We start from the raw sequence: 26,392 nt of genomic DNA, 5'->3' as shown, positions 1-26,392 counted from the left end.
TTAATATAAAGTGAGCAATATTCTGAGACATTTGCTTGGAGAAAATAATCCTGAGACTATAAAAGTGAGGGGACAGAACTGACACATGCACACTGTTATTACATTTTTACTGTCATGTTTGATTGTTCTGTGTTGTGCTCAAAAGCACTACGCTGTTGGTTAGTGGTAGATGAATGAAATTAATATTGGTATAAATGGAAGGAGTGCAAAGAAGAATGAAATGCTTACCAGTTCTTCTCAGTGAGGATGGTGTGTGACAACTGACAGCGGGGCATGGTCAGTATTTGGCTGCGAAGTTTTGAAACCATAGTGGAGAAAGAGGCGTGTCCTTTGTATCCCGGGAGCAGGGAGAAGAGCGGGTACGTTCCTGGCCCTAAACATGGCAGCATGATTAATTCACAGCTCACACAACACACAGGAGGAGAACGTAGTTTTGCCTTTTGTGAAGATAAATTCTCTGTAACCTGCTTTAGTCAGATTATCCTCCCCATCACTCTCCTGCACAGGAAGTAGGAACATGTTGACTTCAGGTGACAGATAGTCCGGTCCCAGGCCAGGGAAGATATTGCAGTCCAGCATGGACAACGTTCCTAAAGATTGAATATTAAGTGAGTGTGTGTGTGGAAAATTGTGAATTTGACAATAAAAGCAACCAGTGTGAACAGAATGAATAAAATATAGGAGGAGAATATTTGTATAGTTTTGCACCTTTGTATTTGAGATGGGAGTGGGCCATTAATTTATCCACCACCATATGCATGTTCTTCAGATTCCTTGGGCAGAAATCATCTCGCTTAGCCTTGTTCTGGAGAAACACTAGGTGAACAAGACATTTAAAGAAGATGGACTTTCAGTTTATAATCATTAAACCTGGCTGGTGTGCAAGACTGTGTTTGTTTTTCTGTGTAACTAACTCACCTATATGAGGATAGTACTCTGCGCCATCATCATTGCCTGAAGAGCCAGCGCTGTCATGGCTTGCTGACGGAGTGGAAGGCTTCAGCATCTCAGCAGTCTGAAGAAACCTATCAAAAACATAACATTTAACATCCTGAATTGGTACCAACATCTGAAAAGAAGCAACCGCTGCAAGAGTTGCATTGTTGATGATTTCAGTGTGACAATCACTGTACAAGACATGTGATAGAGGAGAGTACATACTTGCAAGACTACGTGCAACATGCAATCAAAATCCCCTTCTTTAGTGTAAGAAACAGGAAGTGAAACTGGTGCACATGGCAGCTGTGGACAGGCCTGGTCCAATAATAACAACACAACATAAATGGCAGTAGGGCATTTGAATATCTACACATACACTAGATGTTAGATATTTTGTAAGCCTATCTAAACTCAAGGTATATACACTATGTTAATTGTCCTTAAAGTACACAGTGATGTTTTGATCAGCAAGTGGACCGGAGTGTTTTTCTGGCAGCCTCTTGCTTTATTCCCACTTAAACATATAGTTGTTGTTTTTTTTATTCAGGGTTTTCAGCTGGGAGGGGCGCATTGTGGGTCAGAGGGTGTGTGTTTGAAACATCAGGGCATCACACCTTGAATTCACGAGGAACAATGTGGATTCCGTTCAAGCCACGAAGCAGTAGACCAACTCTTTACCCATGCAAGGCTACTTGAGGGGTCATGTGTGTTTTCCCATCCAGTCTACATGAGCTTTGTGGATTTGGAGGAGGACCGGTTCCCTCAGGGGGATCTTGTGGCTGTTACTGCGAGAATATGGGATTTCTTCCATTGTGTCCCTATTCTCGGCAGGGAGTCAAGGTACAGGTCTGGGTTTGACTGTATTTGTTGTTTACAAGACCAACGGAATGCATAACATTATTGAGCTCATGAGAAAGAAGAAGACAAATATCCTCTCAAGATACAAGATTAAATACTCAACATTCCTGTGGGAGGAGAGAACTTGCCAGTTATTATCAGAGCCATACTGAAAGCTACCCTCTCATTTTGTACTGTGAAGCTGGGTTGGTAGTATTACACAGATCCATTGCAAATAAACAAGTACCTACCTGTAGAGGCTTAAGTCAGTAAACCAGTCTTGAACCACAATGATCACATGGCACACAGTAAACAGGAAGGCAGCAATCTGAAGAGACTGATAACAGATTATGGAGAGTTCTAATGTGGTTATATGAGATTGTGTGTGTACAGAATTAAAATGATCATCAAACTGTGTACTAGAGGACAAAAGGTGCAAATTGTTCCCTGGAGGTTATGCACCAGAGGTCACATAAAAACTTTGTGATTTCATTAACTGCCCTCTGCAGGCTGGCCACTGACCTGCATCTCAACGTATGTGTGTGGGAGATTGTACTCTGGAGGCAACTTCCGGTCATTGTTGATGAGGTGGTCCAGAATAGACGGGCTGAGCATCGGCTGGAGAAACAAACAAGGCATCTAAGGCTTCAGTGCTCATCAATCACCAACAAAATTACTTCATTTTAACACTGTCTCACTGTAACTTCTATCTATTCCAAGGTGACATTTTCAAGTTACTTAGTTCATCACTCACGTTAGGACAGCAAATTGAGAACACTGCAGGAAAAAGAAAGAGAAACAGACTCTGTATCCACAATATTTGATTATTACCTGTGTATCCAAGAAGATGACTCTTTCCTGTGTGATGAAGAAATCGATCCCTGTGCTCTGGTTCCCTCCTCTTTCCTTGATTTCTTGAGTCTGGGCTCTGAATACATAACTCCTGTGCAAACAAATATGCTTGTTCACTCAAAAAAAGAGGAAACAGTCTGTCCTGCACCACTAATTAGTCTAAGTAGTCTTCTACTTCTCTGTGGACTATGCCCTGATCGAAGCATTTAACTTCTTGAGATTGAGATTATTGATTCTACTGGTGTTGTCACTATTGAAACGATTGCTTTAGGTTTAGACAAATCAGCAAAATAAATCCAACAGTAACTTTTACAGGCAGATTTTTTTAAATTTAAAAAAAAAACCATTTAAATTTACATTTTAATCCTTCAAGGTTTAGTCTTAACTGACTTAAATTGACTTTACATACAATAATGCATTTTCTGTCATTATGGGAAAGTTTCATCCTCATCAGAATCTTTTAAAAGTGGAATTTCTATCTTTTATACACTTTATCCTATTTTACACTGTTACGTAGTAGTTCATGGGCAGTTTTATGATTACATTTTACAATTAAATGAAATCACTACACCTTTCACACATTACTGAGCAGTTGACCTGCTTGAGCTTTTCTTGGTGTTGTTGACAACATTACCTCTGATCTTCTTCGGGGGTATTGGCAGATAACAGTGACATGACTGTAGATTTCCCCGTTCCCTGAAGGCCAATGACTCCCACCACCAACATATCTGTCTGGTCCCTCAGATACTGCAACACATCACAACAAAAGGGAACTTCCTCTGAGTAAAAACAGTAAAGTATATTGAAAAGTTTATTCAAACATTATGGGTCCACAATCAACTAAATTCATCAAACATTTACTAACCTCCATGGCACTATCACACCAGTTCATCTGATCATCCACTAGCTTGATGCTATGTTTCATCTTCTCTGGAGGGAGGAGTTTAGACTGGCCAACCATAGCTGAAAGTCATGTAAAAACAAAAATCAAGATTTACATTTCTTTTCTTTGCACACACACAATTTGGCCTTGATGTGCACATCCAAGTAGAGTATTTGTAAGAATCATTCAACTCTTAAATTAAAATTTTAATTTGTCCTTTTTTGAAATCAACAATCACTCACGGTCTACAGCACTGCTAGATGCAGAAGCACCCATTCCTCGGTTTTGGATCTGGTACACGGGCTGCGTAGGTCGCTGCCCTTCTCTCTCTATCTTGGAGGGCCCGGAGCCAGAAGGCTGAGCTGTCGACTCTGGAGGGGTCCCCGTCTTCGCTCCATCATCCCTGGCTTTCATAAGCATGATGGGCTTCTCCAGGACTGGAGCTCCAGTGACAGGTGCATTCAGCGATGGCTTGGCCTTAAAAAAAGATTCATTCAACAGCACAAGTCAATAGATCATATTTGTTTTAACAGATACAAACCGCACATGATTTAATGATCGCCTCAACGATCAATTATGGCTCATTTGTTATGGCATTATGGATGTAGCCTCATATTCTGTGAAGGATTATATGCAAGTGTGTCATTTTGCATCTAACAAATAAAAAAGTGTAACAGCAGCCACACTTTGCTGTCAATTTCAATATTATAACGTTTGATTTCGTATCCTGCAGTCACACTCGTGCATATGCTTACTTTGAGACAATGTTGCAAACAAAGCACTACTTCGACAGATCTAAATGTTCAAATAGCATGTTCAACAAAGAAGCATGGCAAGAGCTTGGAATCTGATATCATCAAACATACCCTCTCCCCAGGGGGCTTTGCAAGTATGATGGGGGTCTTCTGAATGAGTGGACCTGGTGGATCCTCGCTCCCATCCTGAACAGACACGTGAAAGCGACTTACTACTCGGGTACACCACCAGCAGTCAAAACAACCAACACTGCACTGGCAAGAGCAAGTGTTTGCATTACCCTTCGTTCCCTCGGTTGGTATTCTCGATCCCGGCTGGGACCAGACAGATTTTGCCCCGGGGGTCCAACGTCTCTGTCCCCCCGGCGTCGCCTCCTCCTGCGTCCCTGCCCATACATCCCGGGCTGACTGTGGCCGGACTCTGACATGTTGCCTGATTAACAGCACAACTGATGTCAACAGAGACCTAGCAAACGCTGGAATCCGAGTCCAAGCAGAGGCGCGTCCTATAGGTAAGTCTACTTTCACTGAAAGAAGAGATCTGCTCTCAGCTGAGAGTCCTTTCCTTGATATTTAACGAAGTCTTAGTGGCAACATCGTGGTAAACCAACCGTAAAGACCTAAAGAACGTCGTTAGTTAAACATTTCCGTTAGTGCGCTTGTTTGTAAACTCGACGTTGTCCGTCACCACTACGACGTTCGAGCGGTTGGCCAGAATAACAGAGCTTGATGAAACTCCACCCGCCTGAAATGCTCTTTGTTGCCAATTCAACGCATCTCGTTCATCGGGTAAATGAAGCCGGTATGAAACATCGTAACGATATAGTTCCACATCCCACCCTGGTCCATTTTAAGCTGCATATTTTGAAAAATATGTTAATGACAATTAAATCCCGTGATATTGTACTTCTTAAAAAAGGCACAATTCCAGTGTTTATTGTAAACCTCGTTTGGGAGATGTAGGCGTCTCTTCCGGTTAAAACCGGATGTTAGGCAGCTATTCCTGTCGGTGTCACCGACGTTGTGACGGTGTTCGTAAATGAATAAAAGTAAAGGTGTCTCTTGTTTTAATGTAGTAAATCATAACTTTAATATTGTCAGCAGCGCAGCTGGGTGTGCTTGAGGTACATATATTTTCTGCGAAAACCAAGGCCACTAAATATATGTAAACATTAGCACTTAGCTGTATTTCCTTCTTTTTTTAGCAACGTACAGTGAATTAGTTGGACGAACCGTCACCACCACGTTTGGAGGAGTCAGGTTGTTTCAAGGTTCTAAAGCGGTGCGTTGTTGCGTTACCTGTGGACAGAGGTAAGTGGTCAAGCTCCGCTGACGAAACAGTCTTCAAATTCTAATTCGTAAACACAGACGACGGGCTGTCGCATTCATAGTTTAAAAAGTGGGGAACAGAGATCACAGTGTTAACGCGTTTCTGCTGTCAAACGAGGCTGAACGTTCGGTCACGTGAAGACAAAAAGTAAACCACGCCAGAGCTGCAACTGCAGCTGGAACTCAAAGACAAGTGAATTCAAATGGTATAACAACGTAATGGGACTAAAAACAACCGCAGTGACAACCAGACCCGAAGCCGCGCTAGCATCTCTGTGACGCTGCACTGCGTGCGGCTTTGAGCTAAATGCTAACATGCTATTTTTAAGCAGATTCACTTAGGTTAGCGTGTTAGCATGCTAACCGTTACTAAGTAGCACTGAACAGAACATATCACCGAAACGTGTGAAAGTTGGACACATCTGGACAAATTTAAACTTTGACCTGATAACGGCAGTGCGTGAAAAGACGGGATTTCCAAAGTGTATAGAATTGATTCTGGGGGCGCATGGATGTCTCTAATAAATGTGATGGTAACCAGATTAACAGTTGGAGAGATATTTCACACAAAAATATCTGGAATTTTGGTTGCTTATTGACCCGAATGAATTAGCAATTATGAATTGATGTGAAATAATTTTGTGGTTTCAATTCTAGGGCTTAATGAGATTTATAATTACAATAGTTTTAGACAAATGTCTAAGATTAAATCTTAAATCCGATGTAATGCTTCTGCTTTGTATGAAACATGCAATTAATTCCCGGATATTCTGTCCATTTTGCTTTGAATTGCAGAGATCGTCTTGACCAACTCCTTATGCCCGAAGACTCGAGCAGCGATGAAGAATGGTTAATGTCTACAAAAAGGCAGCCAGGTGCACACACAGAGGCCAAATGTTGGGAATGTGGCAAAACATTCCGTAGCTCAAAAAACTCAAAGCCAACTTCCACATCTGCAAGATAATTTTTTGTGACACCGGACATCACTTGCCACACATCTGGATAATGCAGACTTGCCGTCCCTCTGCAAAAAGTGCCATCACTAGCATTCTTTCATTCACGTGTGGGAATTCAACAAGCATGCAGAGATACATTGCAGTGACTCGGCGCCATTTAAAGAAGCTCCCTCTCTGATTCTGCCGGTCCGAAAATCTCTTCTGATGAGGTGACTGTTCAACAAAGCACAAATTCAGTACCACGTTTCTCAGTGTCAGAGTTGAGGCATCGTCAAAGAATTGAGATGAAACCCGAGACGGCCAGAAACAGTGTAGAGTACATAGTGGGCGAAGATGATAAAGACATTGTAATGGGAAGTGGCTGTGGTAAGGAAGAGGATTCATTAAGCTCTGAGTCCGATGATGACGATAGAACAATCTCCAAACTTACAAACTTGTCTCCGGATGATCCGGAATCCGATGGTGGCTCAAACTCAAGTTCAACTGATTGTTCCAGTGAAACTTCATATAATCTGCACTCTAAAGAAACTGTGGCACCCCCTCCTAGTGGTAATAGTGCAATATGTGGTGCGTGTGGTAGAGGGCCCTTTAGGTCAATGAAGCTCCATTTGCTGCACTGTAGTGGTGTAAGAGTAAAATATCAGTGTTCACTGTGCAAGAAGCTCTTTCTAACTGAGAATGCTCTCAGTGAGCACTACATGCCTTTGTATTCCTGTGATGTCTGTGGCCAGGTTTTCTCCAACGAGAGCTCGTACCATCACCACCAGTGTCCCAAGGGAAGCAAATCACCACTGGTCCTCTTTTGCTCAGAGACAATGCCTAAAGCGTGCAACATATGCAAATCCTTTTTTACTTCTGATAAAACTCTGCTAAATCATGTCACCAGAGAGCACGCGTCAGTGGTCAGCACCAAAATATGTATTATCACCAATCCATCAGCGTTGACCGATCAGAATGCTTCACCGTGTGTAAGTGGCACAGATGACCGGTCAGCCGACTGCCGCAGTCCACATGTAGTCAACCAGGTCACTAATGGAAAGCTCCATGTTGTGAAATCTACTCCTGCCTCTCTCTCGACCTACTCCTTCGGCCCGGGCAGACTTCCTGCCCCGTTGTGCATTGCGTCTGCTGCGGCACCTGTCGGACTGGGGAAAGACGGTGCCCAAAGTGAGCTGAGCCACCATCCTCCAAGCCGTCTTTCTGCACCTTTATTTGTTACCCCTGGTGCGACTGACACAACTCCTGCCACCGCGGCCCCTGACACCGTCTGCCCACCACTGCCCACCGTTATCGCCATGTTTGAGAACGATAGCCAAGATGTGGCTTTGACGAAACGTATGAACACAGGCTGGCGTGCCAAGGTCCCTTACACCTGCAGGCAGTGCGGTGCCATTTTGCGGCAGCCCTCCTTCATCATCAGCCACCGCTACCTCCACCGAGGCCACCGCTCCCACCGGTGCCAGTGTGGCCGAGCTTTTAAGCACCGGCTGCACCTGTTAAGACATTGTGTTCAGCATGCCGAGGCCATAAGCTATATCTGCGTCAGCTGCGGGGAGACTTTCATAGGAGCGAGACTCTTAGCTGAGCACATGAAGACCAAGTCACAGAAAAAGTCCCCTCACTGTGGACGTACAAGGAGACGTAAAGTTAAAAGAAAGTGCAGGATGCCCTTCACATGTGACTGTGGTCAACTGTTTTTAAGGCCCTCTGCTTTCATATGGCACCAACTTCAAAACTGGACAAAAACTAAACAATTGAAGAAGCGCTCGAACTGACAAAGCATCAATCAACACGTGGATAATTTATTATTAGTTTTTAGGTACCTTTCTCCAACTTTGTGCATTGAATCAAAAGGGATCTTTCTCAAGTCATGTGTTTGTCAACATTTTGTTTATTTTGTGTTTTACCAAGTGACAAAATCAAAGCAAAATCACAGACACATTAGTTCTGAATGACTCTTAATCATAAGCATGTTCTGGATGGTTGTTTTCACCATGTGCAAATGATACATAGTAAACGGTTAGAATAAGTCCCTCATAAGTTCCGATGACAACTCACTGGAGTACAAATTAACCCACAAGGAACCTTTTTTCAGTATTTTGATTAAGTTTGCATTACAACTCCAGTTTATCTTCCAGAGGAAGAGTTAGTCCAGTTTTGCTAATTTTTCTCACAAAGTGCATTTTAACAGTGAGGTTTGTATGGGTTTTTTCTTTTTCTTAGTCCTCAATTGCTCTATTTTTCACACACATGTTCCTCTGAGACATTGGTATTGAGGTTAAAAAATAGTATCAACACTTTTTTATGATTATTATACGTATAATATTTATGAGTTTAATAAAAAACTGTCCTCAATATCACGGTTTGCTTAATTTATGTCCACTTGGTGGAGCTGTTGCATTGCTAAAGGTTTAGCTTACAAGGTGATTTACACACAAGTTAGATTCTTCTGAAAGCAGGTGTAAACTGATGATGGATGTGATCACAGCCCTTAATGTGGACATTATGAGTTTCAGTCGACATCCCACAGACTTTCCAATTTCGAATAAATGTTGCACTTGACCTGAGGTGTAGTTCCTTCTGTTGGTGGAGCATTAGAACAAATCATGTCCTTCACAATTATCGTGGTGGGTTGAAGGAAAGTAGAACAATGAGGAATTGTTAGAGATTGTATTATATTCAATAAGCCTGTTTTTGCAAACAAACAATCAGCCTGCTAACCTTAAAACTGTCTGCTTTGCAAGAGGCTTGCATAAAACCCATGAGGCTAACATATTGCAAAATAAAATTAGAACGTAAAAATATATCTCATTCCACAGGAATAAGGCAGGGATGGAGTCCATCAATGAAACCTTACACATAGCAGTTAAGAAAGCAATCCTGGAGGCCTGGATTACCACAGTCCTTATTAAATCAGTTCTTTCACTGTCTCAAAGGCAAACTTCAGAAATCGCAGTCGATTTCTCAAAATGCACAGCGATTCTTCTCCCACGGTGAATAGGAGGCTTATTTCATCTGTACAATTTTTCAGCTGTGATCAGCACAGGGCCAGAAGATGAGATCTTTAGTAGGTATGCCAGTCCTCCAAGTGGTTCAGCATGTTAAGAGTCTGGAGCAGCTGTGGGTGGAGAGGATTTGCCTCCTCATTTTCATGGATATTGTAAATGAAAACACTGGAGGCAGTTAACTGTCGCCGTTCTTAACAAACACATGGAGCCATGCTACCTGCAAAACAAACAAAAAAAAAGCAAACGCAAAAGAGAAGTTATTTTCCTGAGCAGGCATGTCCTGATTCCGCACAGCATAGACTCTACCACATCCTGCAGCATGTTGTTAGCAGATCTGCACAGCATCACCAGCACCTAAGTGTTGTTTACCTGATCTCAGGGTTGTGGTGACGTAGGACCTGAGACAGCAGCTCGGAGGTCTGCTGGAAGCAGCGACTCAGTTCATCCAGCTTCTGCTCCATGGAGAGGATCCGCTGCTCCAGCTCCCGGTAGGAATTGTTCCAGTTGGCACTCAGGTCACACATGATCATCTGCATCTGTCCAAATCAGCCACACAATGCAAATGCAAAGATCTGTTTTATTTATATATATGTATATATATATACATATATATAAATACATTTCAAAGAAGAATCCAGCAGCAACAAACTTTAAATTCACAGCAGTCAACTGATTAAAAAGTGACCGTGGAATGGTTTACTTTTATGGTTTTTACGCTGCACATGAAGACTGGAAAAAACCCAGACTCGTTTTCCACATAGATCAATCAAGAAAATGCATTTTAAAATGCACTAATTACACACGAAACTGCCCCTTGCTGGGCAATGTCCTTGTAACTCAGGGTTATTCCACATGGAAAACTTCTCCGACATTTTATGGAGATTTTTTTAACAAGCATGTAATGTGTCTGAACACCTAGGGATAAGCAGCAGACTGCGTAATGGTCTGTGTAAGAAGTGAGTGTTTTTAGGAGAGAAACATTTCCGGTGAAATGTGCAAAATATTCCAGTTACAGCTATCGCTCACCTTGGGGAGGTCGACCATCTCACTTACATAGTCTCTCAATTGTCTTTGTTTGAAGCGTAAATGCCGAAACCTGTGCGGAGAAAAAAATTATGTTGGATAGATCTCAGTCATGTGGAACTATTTCACATAATCATCAATGTTACACTGAGGTAACCAACTTATTGCATGTGCTGTTGTAAAACCATGTCTGTCATATATTCGGGCAAACAGAACAGCAAAATAGAGGAATCCCGGTTTCTGGAGGAATATTCAACATGTTATTTCCCTCCTCAACATGCAGGAGTCATGCTGTTTGTCAAATTGGTAGTTTTATGTCATATAAAGTTGAAAAGGGGTTAAATTCAGGGTGGCGTAAACCAAAAATATGGAACCTAATATTGAAATCAAGCATTCTGATGTAACATTCTTAATCCCAAATTTAGGAGATGCCCCCTGCTTGTACTGGCCATAGTATTTTTCTATTTGTAGTGGAACTGCCTGGTGTAATGCAGGAAGTGCAACCCCTCCACCCAGGCTTACACACACATCATCCCGCTGTCAGGATAATGACCACACACCTCTGGACTTCCTGTCTCATGCAATTCACTTGTTCATGACGAAGGAGCTTGGAGCCCATGACTAAAAGACACTACACAAATAAGGCCCCAGAGGATTGACAATATATTGTGTTTTACTCTCAAGTTGTAGTGTATTCAAAAAAATAAGTTTTATTGATTTGGCCAGCATGTCTAGGAACTGGACAACAACAAACTGTCTAGAATCAAAGGATTGAAACTTGTTCACAAATGCCCTGTCCACATAAAAGAGGCACACAAATCTAATTACTAATTTAAATTAGCTATTAAATCCTGTTGATAGTCAGTTAATGACCCGTAAAATATCGTGAGTAAGGCGTACACACCACCAACCACTTTAATCTGTCGCCCAGACATCAACACACACACACATCCTGCTTGAAGTTGTCATTCTGCGATACAGTAACTCACACTCTGATGGCTTCCAGAAGGCATCTCTGGTGTCTTCTGTGCTCCCCGCGGTTGCCCTTTGTCAGGTTGGTGCGATGCAACAGCCAGCATTCCCTTAACACATTAGCCGCAGCGTGGCGGATCTGTTAATGAGACAGAAACATCCACATTACCTGATCAAATGAGTAGAGTTCCAGGAGCAGGAACGAGGTGATAAGACCATCGAGATGAAGTAAATCAAACGGACAGGCACGACTGAAAAACAGTAAGCTCTTATCTTATTTTTTCAACACAATCCGGTTTGTAGCAATAATTTCAGGACTGGAAATAAAATCATGAGTCATTCAGGCATACTAATTAAATCCAGACAGTGTTTCCTGTTCAGTTCTTTTGCTCTATGATGCTGATTTTAGATAAAGCAGGACTATGCAGGTCTTATTTTCACAGAGAGGCTCAAATACAAAAGGAACAGGGCACGCAGAGTAAAAGTGAGGTTTAGACATTGCAGGATTTCTCCAGTATCCCCTGTTTGCACTTTTCTCTTTGATTCTATTCGTGTCTGTTTGTCTTCCTGCCCAAATCACTGTAAGTGCCCCGTGATGATGTCACTCTGGCCCTGTTGTGGGGGTTATTAATAGAGACTGTCAGTGTCTGCATCCAGATGTCTTCCCTTGTTCCCATCAGTGTAAATCTGGGCCGCACCAGATAGCTCCGAAGGATGCACGCACACGCACACAAACACACGCTCAGACCAAAACAACCACAAGCAACGCGTAAAGATGCACCTGGTGACAGGATGCAGCCACTGGGAGAGAGGAAATGGTTGTATCCTCCAAAGCAGTTAGCCTACCGTACACTACTTTACATGTTGGTGAGAAGCTGCAGCACTGCATACAAATCATGCTGAGAAACAAGGGTTGAAGAAACCCTTATCAATCTTTACACATTTGTATATACCGTATATACTATATATATATACATACATATATATATATATATATTCCTAAAACACATTTCTGGCTTCATGACAATGTTTTCTTTTAACACTTTGTTTATAAGACACCTCCTTCTTACCATCAAGAACCAAACACTTGAGTCCTGTTCAAGGCTACAGAGTCGCTCCTCTTGTGTGCCGCTTCCACACACACGCACTCGCGCACACGTAAGCTCAACCAGTTTCCTGTCGATCGTCGCACCGTCCTGAACTGACACGAGTTTCTTTCCTGACAGAGATAAGATTATTTCCTCTGTTTGACGCCTTGAAAAGGCTATAAAGAGGTTGGCAGATCTCATCTCCCTCCTCTTTTCCCACACTATCACGTCCTCTGGTTTCTCTTATTTAAACAAAATGCAACATGGAAAGTAGTGACGTGTCCGTCATCTCCACTTTGTCTTCCGTCGTATTTGTCCTGCTGCACTGTAGTAACCTTTAAGAGGTATGAGGGTAGTCAACTGTTTACAAAATTGTTATATGGGGAAAGTGCAATTGATATGATTAAAATCACACTCGTGGTGTTATACATATTATACGGGACATTTTAATTAATTAAAATTGATTTTAAGTCATTGGGGTTTATTTGGTGAAATGACACCACATATGGAGTCAATTATCCAACCTATGTTGACATGTTGATCTGTTGATCGTTAAATAATTAAAACCTCTACTGGTGGCTTCATGCTAAATGACCAGAATTGTACATGTTTTGATTTTGTCCCATTAAATACAAATACTGTAGCACGTTTTGCATAACTACCCATTCTTTTCCAGTGTATAACAAAGTTGTCCGACAATGCAATACAGACTTTTCGAATTGTTATGCACTAGCAGCTGAATTACCACGCAATTCTTCTGTGGACTCAGACTTACCGTGTATCTAACCCTCTGAGCTACAGGACAAAAACTGCCTGTTTACCTCATTCTATTGAGATATGGATATATTGTATATTGTATTCTCTTCGATGACCAGCAGAGGGCGACTCCACTGGTTGCAGTCAGTTTCTACAGAAGTCTATGAGAAAACGACTCTGCTTCTCACTTTATTTGTAACATCAGTAAACATTTTCCTGAAGAGTTTATGGTCGGACCAATGGTTCATGTGACTCATTCAAACAGTCAGCGCTGATGTTACACTGGGATTATTAGGGTTACTCAAGTTTCAAGTATCTGCAAGATGATTTCCATGAATTTTTCACATTAAAAAATCATTACAACATGTGAAGTGTACACACTTTGTTGTAGTACTTGGGTCGAAATATGCAAAAAAAGTATGAGTGATTTAGAACGTCTGGAGTCCAAAGCAAAGATGAGAGATGATGTGCAAATCCAAACATCATATGCCTGGACATAAGCAATTGCTAAACTTTTAAACAGAATAATCATCACCTTACTTGGTGAGCAGGTATGTTGTTCCTCATATTCCTCTGTTTCAGAATGTGAACTTCATAAACATTGTAAATACACTTTTGCTGCATTGCTCTTACCCTTTTCGAGATCTGGATGTCCAACATGAAGAAGTGCACATGTTTCTCTCCTTTGTTTAGCACCAGCTTCTTTGTAACGACTGCCACCAGCATCGCAGTGCAGGCTACACCCTAAACCCAACACACAGAGAGAGAGAGAGAGAGAGAGAGAGCTGTTGGCATGGTTACTGATATATTTACCATCTGCCTCAACAAATTCCCAACGACTGTGCAGGGCTGCTCCTTTAACAGGCTGATTTTAAGGTCTGATTTTGTTTGAATCCTCAACAGTGGCTCTTGCATCTTTTGCCCACAAGATTCCCCTCAAGGGAAAGAAAAGCTCTTATTCAGAAAACTGAATGTTGATCTTCATACCTCATATGGTTTCATCCAATAAATCAAAGTTATATTTATACAGTGAGTCTTATGGTTAAACACAGGCCTCTGCGATGTCCTCTGAGAATAGCTCTGTGCTATTGCTGGACAGCGAGCTACAGACTGATGGTGAATATTCAGAGCGAATCGCATCCACATAGTCGCACTAATAAACGCAACATAGGAGGCACAGACAAAACACTCCACTTAACCCGTCATCACCAAGGATAATGATAAAAGATGACCAGTCTTTACCTGTTTTCCTCTTCTCAGCTTGCATTGGAAAGTGAGAGAAAGAAGGAGAGTGCAACATCAAAGATGGACATAAGAATGCACAAGTTTTAAAAGATAGATTCATCCTTCATTCCAACAGCCACAAGGTATCAATCATTACACTGCCTGTGGAACCTGGGAGGTACAAACTCTTTCCTTGGATCCATCCTCACGTAGTGATGGGATGCAAACAGTGTTGTCAACCCCTGAACACAGCTGCAGATTGAGTTATGGCAGGAGTCGAGCAGACGTGCTGACCGTAGAGGCTTTCAGCCACATTACAGGTGCGAGCATCGCCCCAGCCACCGGCTCCAAGAACTGCCGTGATGGTGTGGGAAATATATATTTTTTTCCAAACCATGGGCACAGGTTGGCACACCCTCCTGTTGTCGTAGTGCCAAAGACAATAAACCACCTAAAAATGGATATGGTGGAAAGTTTTCCCTTATAAGACGGGAGGCTTGTAAAAACAAGGGAGATGGAGAGAGAGAGGGAAAAGATTGTTTTCCACTTTGTCACAGAGGTTTTTTTAAGCGGCGCCCACATACAGAGCGATGACGGCGACTCTTATCTGCTTGTACCAGCATGTAAAGCAGCGCAGGTGAGGCAGTTGGCAGCAAACCAAAGTTCAATTTGGTTTTCCAATTAAAAATACACAGCCGCTCCTTGATCCCAGTGACTTATTTTTGTTTTACTGTAGCTCTTTGTGTTTTATCTCAAATATAAAATCCCCAGTCCCTTAAACCTTTCACCAATATCTCTGCCCTTCCCCTCCACTCCTTTTTGGGTCTTAACCCTGCATTCCTTTGAAACACCATAAAAAGGGCAATAATATCTTGCTATGAAAGAAAAAAAAAGCAGCAATTCAAAAGCTTTGTTTCGCTCTTATTTGCGCCTATGCACAGAACAAAACAATTTGAAGTGTCTCCAATGTGTTCTCAACTTCCTCGCCTGGATATTTATTTATTTCATTGAACAACTGATCCAACTTTAACCTCTAATGGGACACATCTCCACGACATACGATCAGGAGGAGAGTCAGTGAGAGCAGCAAAACAGTATCATCGCTCAGCAGAAACGCCGCACTCCGTACAGATGCTTTGCGTGGACCACACGCTGCACGCTGACAGTTTCCCTCCTCCTCCGTCTTTTCACGTGAGTGCCTGGTACTGCAGAGCTCCTGCAGAGGCACCATCCACTAATGTACAGCTGTGATCTAAATCACACACTCAAGGGAATGAAAGCGTTCATATCCGTTGGCACCGCTTGGGTGTGCAGCCTGACAAAGAAATGTGTCCAAGATAACTGGTGGAATATAGAGCGGAATAGGGCTGGATAGAATACAAGAGTGGCAGGAGAGAAGTGAACCAGACTGGACTGACCCCGGGAAAAATGAAATAGGAAAATGGGCAAAGAGTTGGTGCAATTCGACAGGACAGAAATGGAAGGGAATGAAACAGACCAGGCAGGATGATATGATCAGTGCAGAACGGAATACAGCACAATAATATGCCACAGAACAGAAGGAAATAAAATAGAACAAATCTGAAGAGAATACAGTACATTGGGGAGAAAGGGAATGGAACAAAATAGACTGAAAGAAAAAAAAGAAAATGATGTATAATATGAAATATTTATGTTATTAAATGAGCCAAATCATGACATTAGATATGAGAAGAGTACATTGGTACAAGAGGAGAGAATAGAAGACTGGACAGAACAGAGAAGAAATGGAATAAAAGTGGAAGTAAAGGATAATTTGCCCTGCACAGAAATGAAAACAGAACAACACAATGAAAGGAACAGCAACAGAACATCTTGGTTTTTTTGCATTATCAAGCTCACACAGAGAAATGTGAGGTGGTTGAGTTTAGAACAAAGATAATACATCTTCATTCTTTGCACTTACCAAGTCGAGCATTAAATATAATATCAGTCAAGACCTCTACCGGTGTGCCTGCTAAATAATGTTCTGAATAGGCCAAAACAACTGCTTGAGATGAAATAACAAGTGTTGTGTGTTTCATTTCCTCAGTGCACACAGTCGCATGCAATCCCTTTAACACTTGCTCATAACTTGCATTTAAAACCTTTGTATTTGTTGGTGGATCTCACAAGAGCATGGATTCTTCAGTGTCTTCAATGACATGTGACATTTTTTTCTACAAGCAAGCCAACCTATAGTTACCATGACTCCGGTGAAGAGACACACCGCCTTGCCACAGCTGGTGGTGGGTGCCACATCGCCATAGCCCACTGTGAGGAAGGTGATGGCGATGAGCCACAGAGATGTGTCCATGTGGCCTGTCGATGCCTGGGTCTGCCTGCAGGGAGGAGGAAGCATGGACTGAGACTGGTCATGGCAAAATGTGTAAACGGTCCCGGCCCTGTTCTTCACATACACTATCCAGAATGTATAATGCTTTATAAGTATTTACTCATTATATTATTTTTTGTTGTTCTAGCTGTTTGTCTATTTATATGTAAGTATTGAGAGCAACGGAAGAGTGGAGTCAAATCCCTTCTATGTGTTCACATACTTGGCCAATAAAGCTGCTTCTGATTCAGATTCTGATTAGTCCGTGAAGCTGCTATTACTCAATGTAACTTCATATCTTATCTATCCAGCAATAAATTAACCATTTCCGGTGCACAATGAGTCTTCTTGATGAAGTGAGTACCATTGTGAACACAGGTCTACTTGGCAGAAACCACACAAAGAGACTGTTTCTTCTGTCTCCTGGATGTCGCAATCAACACGTTTGGTGCTTTCATCAGCTACCAATCAAACACTCTTTTATTGCTTCTGACAGATTAAAACACACAAAGCTGAGACATGTGAAACTGAAGGCAAAACCTCCCATTAAGGTTAAAAAGATGACTACACTACACTGTACAAACGGCCAAACAGACTGCAGAGCATCATGCTGACGTTTAGTTGGCTCACATTAAAGGGAAACTTGTTTGAGTAAGAAAATAGAATATGATTATCAAATCATCAAATTATTGGAAATCCATTCTGAGCAAGAAAGTCAAATTGACCATCAAACTTTGTCCCTGTGAGTGTGCGTGTGTGTGTGAGAGAAAAAGGGAGAGAGAGAGAGACTATTTTCACTACTACTTTCACATATGAAAATGTATCGGGCCTGGTGACTGTAATCCTGACTAAGTCTTCCACTGAAAGAGAAATAAAAACTAGTTTGCTCAACTAATTTGTTTCTATTTTGATTCACTGGAAAAAAAATGTGCCTTAGTTGTAGAGATTGTGGAAAGCAAACAACCGGCATTCTTTTAAAAAGAACTTTTTGTGGTTGTAGTAATTATTCTGCCAACAGTTCTGAGCCAAAATATACATAATCTCTGTAAGATTAGGAAAGGAATAATGAAGTAGTTTTTGACAAAATACATTTCTTTGCTTTCTTGCAGAGTAAGATGAGAACATAGATACCACCCTCGTGTCTGAATCCTATTAATTAGGCTTCAGTCATTAGATGGTTAGCTCAGCATAAAGCCTGGAGACATGGGGAAACAGCATGATTTATTTTGTTTAAAAGTGGCCTACCTGCACCTCTACAGGGGAGCTAACAATCATATATTACTATATTCCTCACAATCCTCAGCTTATGGAACCAGAAGGGCTGTTGCTTTTACAGACATCCCAAACTCCCAAATCCCAAAATGTTCCCACTAAATATCCAAGATGAATGTAAGGAATTTATTTGGTTGCACAGGGATACATATTCTGCATAAACGAATCACGTTCGGAGGCAAACGCGATGCAGTCATGCAGAATGTGTGAGTAATATCTCTGCATGACCAAATGTCATTGAACTTCATTAGTGACGAATCCTCGATTACAATGTTCAAAACTGGTGGAGATGGAGGCTTTTTCACTGGGTAGCACTGAGAGAATCTGGTGGAAAATGGTTACGACTGAGAGCTCAAATGGAACAGGAAGTAATTCAGTCTGCTGGATGTGTATCGTGCAAATCCACATCTCCATATCCAGAATACTTACTGTACGTACAGTTCTCTTTCCCTACCTCTCACATAGAGTAAGCATCCAGGACGCCGTGAGCCAGAAGAAGAGGATGAAGACCAGCAGCGTGCGTGCCGGGTGTTTGTTCATCAGTACCTTGAGAACAAAGCGGAAGGTGAAGTTGATGTTGTTGAGCGAGCCGATGCTCCTGTAAGAGGCACTCAGCAGCATTTTGCTGTGCAGAAGGATGGCTCTGTGCACCAGGTACAAGCGCAGGAACATCAGCACCGACAACAGCAGCTCCATGTCCAGCAGGGCCCCGTTGTGATGGTTGGAAACGCAGAGCGGAGCTGAGGAAGAGGAGTTGACGTGGAGGCCCACCTTCCAGTACGTGCCAATAGGGTGGATGGAGCACACCAGCAGCTCTAGAGTGATCACAAGAACCCTGTGGCTAGTCAAGGCAATACGCCAGTCCACCTGGTTGTGGTCATTGATGAACAGCTGAAAGATGGAGGAGGACAGTAAAGACAGCGAGAGAGAGAGAGAGAGGATGAAAAACGTTGTAAAAGGTGGAAACCAGTAAATTAAATACCCTAATGTTAATATGTCATGTTTGGAAATCATATCAATAATCATTATAGGGATGTGCACAAAACTCTAGATATGCTCTCACTGGTTTCAAATTTTTTCTCCCATTCTCCTACGATACTTATACGATACAGAAGAAATAATTCTGTCAACAGTGTAGGTAGATCATGGTAGAAAAAAAAGGAAGCACATCTTTCACCGTTTTTGCTACAGCATATAAGCATATTTGTGTCAATGTGCATCACAAGCAAAAAAAAAGAAGAGGAGGTTTTTTCAAAATGCAATGTCATTGGTCTCTACAGTACATCATGTTTGTAACGGGCTGCGATAAGAAAAGGTTGTTGTTTTTAAGCATCAAAGATATGAATGACATGAAACCACAGATATCCAGGCAACACAACTCAAGGGCTGTAGGTATGTGGATAACTCAAGAGATGGATGCAATGACGGTGGGAATGGAGCAAAGATTTTGTGAAAATTGAAAAAAAAATGGGGGAAAAAAATGTCAAAAAAATTTTGTTCCTACTACTCTTAGTACAGCTTATTTCCTTTATTTCTCAGGTGTATGCCAAAAAGTATGTTTGGTAAATACTACAGTTATTGTACTGTTCATTTGTTGGTGTTGATTTAGTTTTCCACCTCTGACACCAAACATTTAAAGCTTCATCACACCAGCCGATGCATGTGTGTCAGTCTCCACCCTGAACCTGCCCTTTCTTATCTCTTCTATGCACTTGACACGAACCCCTCTTGTATCGGACACACATGACTTGCATCCAAACAGAAAACACTGTAGGTTAGTACAAACCCAGCAGCCCAACCAGCATCCTGCAGTGCAGTTCCGTATTTATAACTACTGTCCATATAAACAGTACTTTTTGCACTTGGTGTTGCACTTTGTTGAATATAAGGACTTGGACTGTGTATGAGGGCAAATTAAAAAATAATTAGTTCCTCTGTTTAGTTTAAACCTAATGCTTTCATATGTATCAAATCCACACTCAATGGTAGAGAGGATTGGAAAAGTAATGCAGCTGTAAAATTGTGCATGCCTGTGTGGGCTGAGGTTTTCGTGCAAGTCTCGACAGTGGATGAAAGTGACAGAAAAAGTGTGTTAAATAGCAGCACTGTGTGAATGCTACTTTTGCTGTAAAGCGCTTTGAGTGGTCAATAAGACTAGCAAAGCTCTATATAAATGCAGTCCATTTACCATGCATATAAATACAGTCCACTTTTTAGGCATACAGTGAATAAAGCAGCATTATTCTTACATAATAATTATTCAAACCATTCCAACCCTGATGACCAACAATGCATCTAGACATGTACACACATGTTCTCACTTATGCACACAGGGCATCTAGAGACTGATAGAAACAAAGGGGGGAAATGCAAACTCACCCTGATGTCCTTATAATGAAACGCTATGATGAGGATGATGAGACACCCGGTGGACAGGCTGATGGAACAGTTGATGATTAAGGCGATGTTTGAGCCCTGGGAAGAAACAAGAGACAAAGGCATGAAAAGCAAAGGCTTTCTACAACAGCTGATTGATTAACGTTCTCCATTATCAAGGTTTTTGTTGTAATGACGGATGGAAAGATTATTACAGTATCCACATCAAGTAGAGGTGTTTATTAAACTATACAAGAAGAGGTAAGTCAGACATTTTATATTCAGTGACAATGGTTTTGTAAACTTTTTGGGTTATTTTTTCTCCCACTGGAACGTCCCCCAGTGTGGTCCAACCAACAAGGAGGACAGAAACTGAATCCACAACGATTTTGATCAAATTTGAGTCAGCAAAAATGTAAACATTTACTCTTTTCAGCTTCCCAACGTGCTTTTCCCAGTTATGTCACAAATGAATCACTTGTAAGCTTGGCAATTTCCCCACTACGCTACCAATTAATCCCTCACTAATTTGTGATGCTCTCAAAAGTGTGATAACCATCGCTTTTTTTTCCCCATAAAAGATGTTTTGGAACTAATTTAAATGGAATATCCTGCCATTATGTTACAACAGGCTAATGAAGGAGCTTCATTAGAATTTTACTGAACTCAGGCCCTAATGAAAGTGGAATTGCTGATTCTGTAATGTACTCCAAAAAGGTATATAAAAACCTGCTCAATTACAGTTACAGGAGAGCTTGTAATGAAATACTTTCCATCCTAGGGAACTGACAGTAGGAGACACAGATACACACACTACGAACGTTTTGCCCCAAATGGCAATATGTTTTCAAAAACTATATTAAGAGAAAATAAGAACAGGCCATACCACCTTGTTCTCAGCAGGTTAAAGAGCTACACCCTTCATTCGTGTATCTCGGAGCCACTGATGCAACGTCAATGGAAGCTTTTAACGGGAAGTGAAGTTTAATGTGGTTTACAGTTAAAAAGATAATTACAAACTTTCAAACTTGAGGAAACTTGAGCGTGTAGGTGGTATGGTGTGACGTCCATTGGCAAGGTATATCGTTTTCCAGTTTCTCCCGTAGCATCCACATCATGTCTGTATTTCATCCAGGGCTAATTAGACGACCCCACAAAAGCTCAACGTTTCACCACATTCCATAACACAGAGTTCAACAACATGTTTCTTGCCGAGTTTCAAAAAAAAATGTTTTTGTAATGTTTTTCCTGTTGGAAACAGTCATTTCAAACCGGGTGAACCTAATTTGGATTAACGCGGTTGTTTCTCAGGGTATTGGACAGACAACGAGCCACCGTAACCAGGACAGGCAAAAAAAAAAATCATAATAAAACACAGAATCCAAAGTTATGGTTTGCATGTTCTGTAATGAATGAATAGTTTCCAAAACAATATTACATGCATCTGATTTCAGTTTTCTAATTTGGTTGCGTTAGTCAGTGTGGTTTCATTAGCTTTCATGTCGATTTTTTTGCTATAGGTCACGCATGGAACCTGTGGTATTCTGAAAAAAACATATGAATAGGCTGAACAGGCTTCAGTGGGACAGTCACGGGAAAGGAGACATCACAGGGGGTAAAACATTTGCAGGTTGAGTTAATAACAACCAGAACCGCATGAGGTGACGTGAGTCTGAAATACATGCGGAGATTTTATAAGAATATTGCAGTCAGAGTGACCCTTTGTACCAGTCAAACACAGCATCAGACACGGTGAGGAATTTCGTGGTTGAACGTGCGCTGATGAGTGAGGTCAGGAGTGATGTTTGGCAAGCTGCGCCTGGCATCACATAAACAGTGTAAAGGACGGCTGTGGCTGATTGGAGGTCTGAGAGGAACAGAAACCTGCAGATCACTAGTCCTCTGTAGAACAACCCTACCATCCTGCTGTGTGAAACTCTCAGCACTGATGGTTTGCTCCGCTAGTTATTATTGGTTAACTGCAGTGTGTCGTCAACCCTCTAGAAAACTTCCCAAGATTGAAAACCGCTGCCCTACAGGAATATCACAGTGCTCATAGGAGGAGAACTGTGGTTTGTCACCGCTGTTCACGTGGCAGCTCATTTCGATTCATGAATTCAATAGCAAATATACACATGTGGGCCAGATATGGACCACTTGTGGCTCTCTCACAGCTTCATTCCAGCAACGGTAACAGCTTTTGTGCTAGTGTTGACCTCATTTACATGAGCCGTAGCTGGCTTATATGCTCGTCTTGTTGCTTCTTGGCCAAATGTGGCCGATGCAGTGACATCTTGAATGAAGGCAAGTTAAGGACGCAGCAAACTGTTTAGTGAGCTAATTTGCATGTGGGTCATACAGCGACTGGAGGCCAGGTTTCCATGTGCGGATCACTTGTGACCTCATTGCAGCAGTCGGTCAGAAAACAAGTCCACCCATGACACACAAAATGTGAGCTGCAATACTTAAAATAGCCCATCATTAATGTTTACAACTTTTTATTTTGACAGAAAATTTGACTTCTACGCTATGCCATTTAACTTAAAGTGGCAATTATAATCTTTTAGGCTTAAACTTGATTACGCATTGTAATGGCTATAGAAATGACACCATCTGTGGTATTGATAAGCCTTTCTTTCACCATGTTATTGTCTTGGTCACTGGGACATCGATTTTGCGGAAAAATTATGACTTGACATGCAGTTTGCCTTCTTTCAACTAGATCGGTAGGTCAAGCAACCAGCCTACTTATTAATATTATTGGATGTTTAAACTCAAGGTTATTTGTTAAAATTTGAAATACAAAATAGGAGCTTTAGCGTTCATACTTTTTTCTTCTCCTCCCCCGTTATCTCCAAATGGGTGCTGACAACTTCCTCACGAGCTCTGAGGAAAAGTACCTGCTGCCTTACCGGCGTCTTTACAAAGTGACCAAAAGTAATACCACCTCGAACCACTAGGGGCAAAAATATGTGTTGCCTCTTTAAAATTAAACAGTAAAATAAGAAAAATAAAACAATCATTATCAATATACATAGTTTACTTTTGCAATTGACAGGAAAGTAAAATCAATGAATAGCACTCAAGGAAATTGTAATGCATTATTCATATGCATTGTCTTTAGCCCTGATCTGATGTTACTTCAAAACAACAACAAAAACAAATAGAGTAAAATCACAACAAGAGGAAGCAGCCATGAAGCAGCCATGAAGTAGGATGTTCTGTCAGACCGAAAGTATGACCCTGGTATGCTTGATCAGTCAAGCCTATCCTGCCAATATGAGAGATTTTCAAAATTATCCACTTTACTTCCTGTTCAAACATCCACTAATACTTTATAAAAACCAAGACATCATGCTCGACTTGCCGGTCTTAATATGTGGATATTATTTTGAACTGTAAAGCCATTCCAGGAAAGTCGTCAAAGAGTTGCTGAAAATAGGACATGGGGTTGCGTCCTGGTCAAAATGAACACTCCTGGATCTTGCCCAGTCGAACTCAAGACATAGAGACTTCTAGACTGGCCATGCAAACACTCTAATTATACACTAAATGGTGTGGAAAGATAGCCTGGAGTACCGTGAGCAATCTCGCTGTAGGGGAAGAGGTGAAATGTGGAAAAAGGTTCCATGAATAGCCTTGTTTTCGTGCATAACCATGAAAAGGTGTGCTTAAAATATAACTTTGTAGACTGGCATTAACTTTGATGGGGATGCTCCAAAACATCCTGCGGCATATCTACTTAAAATGGCTTTGAAAATTAAAAAAAAAAAGCAATATTACTGTTTTGCACTGCAACTGCAAGCTGTATTTCGTTAAGACAGCCCCGATGTGACCAGAACTCATGTGAGTCCACCAGGGAGAAGGATGTCACAGCTTGAACACAACTTGAACATCACCTTGAACATGACTTTTACAGATGAATGTTGCCAATCATTGTATAAGCTATGAGGCTAAATCAGCAAAGCAGACTCTCCTAAATAATATGCTTTAAATGCCGCACAGAGCTTTTCCAGTGCATCAGCATTTCCATGTTACCGAGGCTGATGCTCGTTGTTAGGAATGGACGGACAACACCTGTTCTTGGTTCGTCTTTGTTAACTGGAATAGTAATGTTATACTCAGCCAGCACTGTTCATTTCACGACGGCCGCGTTTCCTCCAGGCCTCTCGACTCTCAACGCATCGGGCATGTATACTTTTGAATGCCAGGGCCACATTTCCACGGGTTTCTCAAAAGATTGCGAGTTAGAAATGTGGGGCTCTTTGACACTGTAATCAATCACTGACTTCAACAGCATGGAGGTGGTCTGATGTTTTGCGGCATGCATGAGAACTTTTTTCCACATGTGGAACTGGCGTGTGCTGTAGGAAGTGGGGGGGGGGGGAGTTAATAATTTGTTGATTGTGCGGCCTGGCATTGTTATCCACTGAGATCTGCATGTTAATGTCATGAGGCTGTGCTACCAAATAGTGTGTCTGGAAATGGACTAACTAATCAGGAGGTCAGGGGGGTTCAAAGCCCAGGTGCAGATTCTGCTGTTGAGCTGCATGGGTCCTGTGCCGTCTGCTAATCAAGGAGGTTGTTATGGCAACAAATACAGCCAAATTGTGTATGGGTGGGCTTTTTTTGTGTTTTCCCCTGCACCGATTATGGTCAATTATGGCCAATTTAGTTACTAAATATGTCATAAGTCATAGAGACAAATTGGCTTGGTATCAATCTGTTGATCAGTCGTGTCACGGTGTCAGTGAAATCCTCTCTGAGCACTTGTAACTGCTGCACAAGGAGTTGAAGAAGAGTTTAGAGGGCTGCCGCACAGCAGCAGAGCAACTGGGAACAGGCTTTGGTTTTCCACTGCATGATGCTGAGAGCAACAGGGTGTGTGAAGATGCGGACTATTATATCTTTAGAGTGCAAACTGTTGTGTAAATGATTCAACTTTGAAGATTTAAGTGCGCTGACTTTGCGAATGTGCAAAAGGGCAGTAGGTCACTGTAGCTCAACTTTTGATTTGATTCGTGAAATTGTCAGCTGAAGAATTCAGGTAATACATCAAGAACAAAACTTAAGTGTCACAATTCAAACGACTCTAATCTATTCCCAAAGTAAGTTAGAAAATGATAGACATTGGTGTGGTTATTTGTATCAAACCTACCGGTTTATAAACGAAGGGACATATCTCGGCGTGGATGATCATGAGCAGTATCCCGAGCAGCGCGGTGCCCAGGGCCAGCGCGCAAAGGCGCTTTTTATCCTCCAGTAAGACGTTCCTGTCCCGCAGTCTGTAGAGGTCGTCTCCCTCCACGGTTGTCCGCTTCACGGCAAGTGACAGCGGCACGGACACTTCCGCCGAGTCGCCGACGTTCCGACTGATCAGGCCATCGCCATTTACCAAGTTCACTTTGGAGTCGCCGGGCAGGCTGCGGGTCGTCATCTCCATGTCCAGAGCGCACACGAGGCGGCCGCCTGTCCCTCGCTCCCTGCGGTCGCTCCCCACTGCTCCGTCCTCCGTCTGTCCGGTTTCCCCTTCACTTCGCTCCCAAGATGGATGAGGCATAGCCCGACGGGCGCTCTGTGTACCGGGCGCTTCTCTCGTGTGTTGCTCATCGAAGTAGCGGGTTCACCACAGCGCGTTGCCAACGACACACCTGCGCGGCGTGTTTACGCGCACCGCTGCAGCGGACTGTGCGCTCTTGTTTGCGTGGGCTACAATTTTAGGAGTGTGCGTCAGTCCACCGCAAATGAATTGTGTGTGTGTGTGTGTGT

At 42.1% G+C, this 26,392-nt stretch overlaps 3 protein-coding genes across 12 annotated transcripts in view; 1 reads left to right on the top strand and 2 right to left on the bottom strand.

Moving 5' to 3' along the window:
- Window positions 1–5,284, bottom strand: part of smg9 (SMG9 nonsense mediated mRNA decay factor) — a 7,002-nt gene extending 1,718 nt beyond the window's left edge. For 2 of the 3 annotated variants that reach the window (XR_007030783.1, XM_035624911.2), the window contains exons 1-12: window positions 4,548–5,284; window positions 4,378–4,452; window positions 3,754–3,988; window positions 3,494–3,591; window positions 3,263–3,375; window positions 2,608–2,719; window positions 2,299–2,394; window positions 2,028–2,113; window positions 919–1,025; window positions 709–816; window positions 465–590; window positions 229–373 (exon numbers count right to left, since the gene is read on the bottom strand). Coding sequence is in view for 2 of the 3 variants with exons in the window: in XM_035624911.2 (XP_035480804.1) it covers window positions 229–373; window positions 465–590; window positions 709–816; window positions 919–1,025; window positions 2,028–2,113; window positions 2,299–2,394; window positions 2,608–2,719; window positions 3,263–3,375; window positions 3,494–3,591; window positions 3,754–3,988; window positions 4,378–4,452; window positions 4,548–4,694 (1,448 nt within the window). In the remaining variant the exon portion in view is untranslated. The remainder of the gene's footprint in view (window positions 1–228; window positions 374–464; window positions 591–708; window positions 817–918; window positions 1,026–2,027; window positions 2,114–2,298; window positions 2,395–2,607; window positions 2,720–3,262; window positions 3,376–3,493; window positions 3,592–3,753; window positions 3,989–4,377; window positions 4,453–4,547) is intronic. The other variant, XM_035624921.2, reaches the window with a different exon arrangement.
- si:dkey-79d12.4 (zinc finger protein 574) lies at window positions 5,256–18,846 on the top strand. 5 transcript variants are annotated; one of them, XR_007030792.1, is made up of 4 exons: window positions 5,271–5,577; window positions 6,391–6,470; window positions 9,939–10,047; window positions 18,713–18,846. XR_007030792.1 is itself a non-coding variant. In XM_035625002.2 (3 exons), the coding sequence occupies exon 3, from the start codon at window positions 6,836–6,838 to the stop codon at window positions 8,324–8,326; it is 1,491 nt and encodes a 496-aa protein (XP_035480895.2). In that variant the 5' UTR covers window positions 5,256–5,390; window positions 5,472–5,577; window positions 6,391–6,835; the 3' UTR covers window positions 8,327–8,906. The 5 variants fall into 5 exon arrangements, 3 of the variants coding, with proteins under 3 accessions (XP_035480895.2, XP_047188142.1, XP_035480906.2); XR_007030791.1 differs by lacking the exon at window positions 18,713–18,846 and adding an exon at window positions 16,828–17,851; XM_035625002.2 differs by lacking the exons at window positions 9,939–10,047; window positions 18,713–18,846 and having other exon boundaries at window positions 5,256–5,390; window positions 5,472–5,577; window positions 6,391–8,906.
- kcnn4 (potassium intermediate/small conductance calcium-activated channel, subfamily N, member 4) lies at window positions 8,425–26,392 on the bottom strand. 4 transcript variants are annotated; one of them, XM_035624891.2, is made up of 10 exons: window positions 25,782–26,372; window positions 20,627–20,722; window positions 18,899–19,138; window positions 18,702–18,793; window positions 16,847–16,982; window positions 14,032–14,142; window positions 11,572–11,693; window positions 10,586–10,655; window positions 9,929–10,095; window positions 8,425–9,776 (listed from the first exon to the last, which is right to left on the bottom strand). In XM_035624891.2, exons 1-10 carry the CDS (start codon window positions 26,181–26,183, stop codon window positions 9,773–9,775), a joined length of 1,440 nt encoding a protein of 479 aa, XP_035480784.2. In that variant the 5' UTR covers window positions 26,184–26,372; the 3' UTR covers window positions 8,425–9,772. The 4 variants fall into 4 exon arrangements, with proteins under 4 accessions (XP_035480784.2, XP_035480793.2, XP_035480774.2 ...); XM_035624900.2 differs by having other exon boundaries at window positions 19,019–19,138; window positions 25,782–26,370; XM_035624881.2 differs by having other exon boundaries at window positions 9,929–10,089; window positions 18,702–19,138; window positions 25,782–26,392.

This window comes from Scophthalmus maximus, chromosome 1 (assembly GCF_022379125.1).
Source record: "Scophthalmus maximus strain ysfricsl-2021 chromosome 1, ASM2237912v1, whole genome shotgun sequence".
NCBI classification, from domain to species: domain Eukaryota; kingdom Metazoa; phylum Chordata; class Actinopteri; order Pleuronectiformes; family Scophthalmidae; genus Scophthalmus; species Scophthalmus maximus.
Note: the sequence above shows the minus strand (reverse complement) of the source record. Positions and strands in the feature narration are given on the sequence as shown.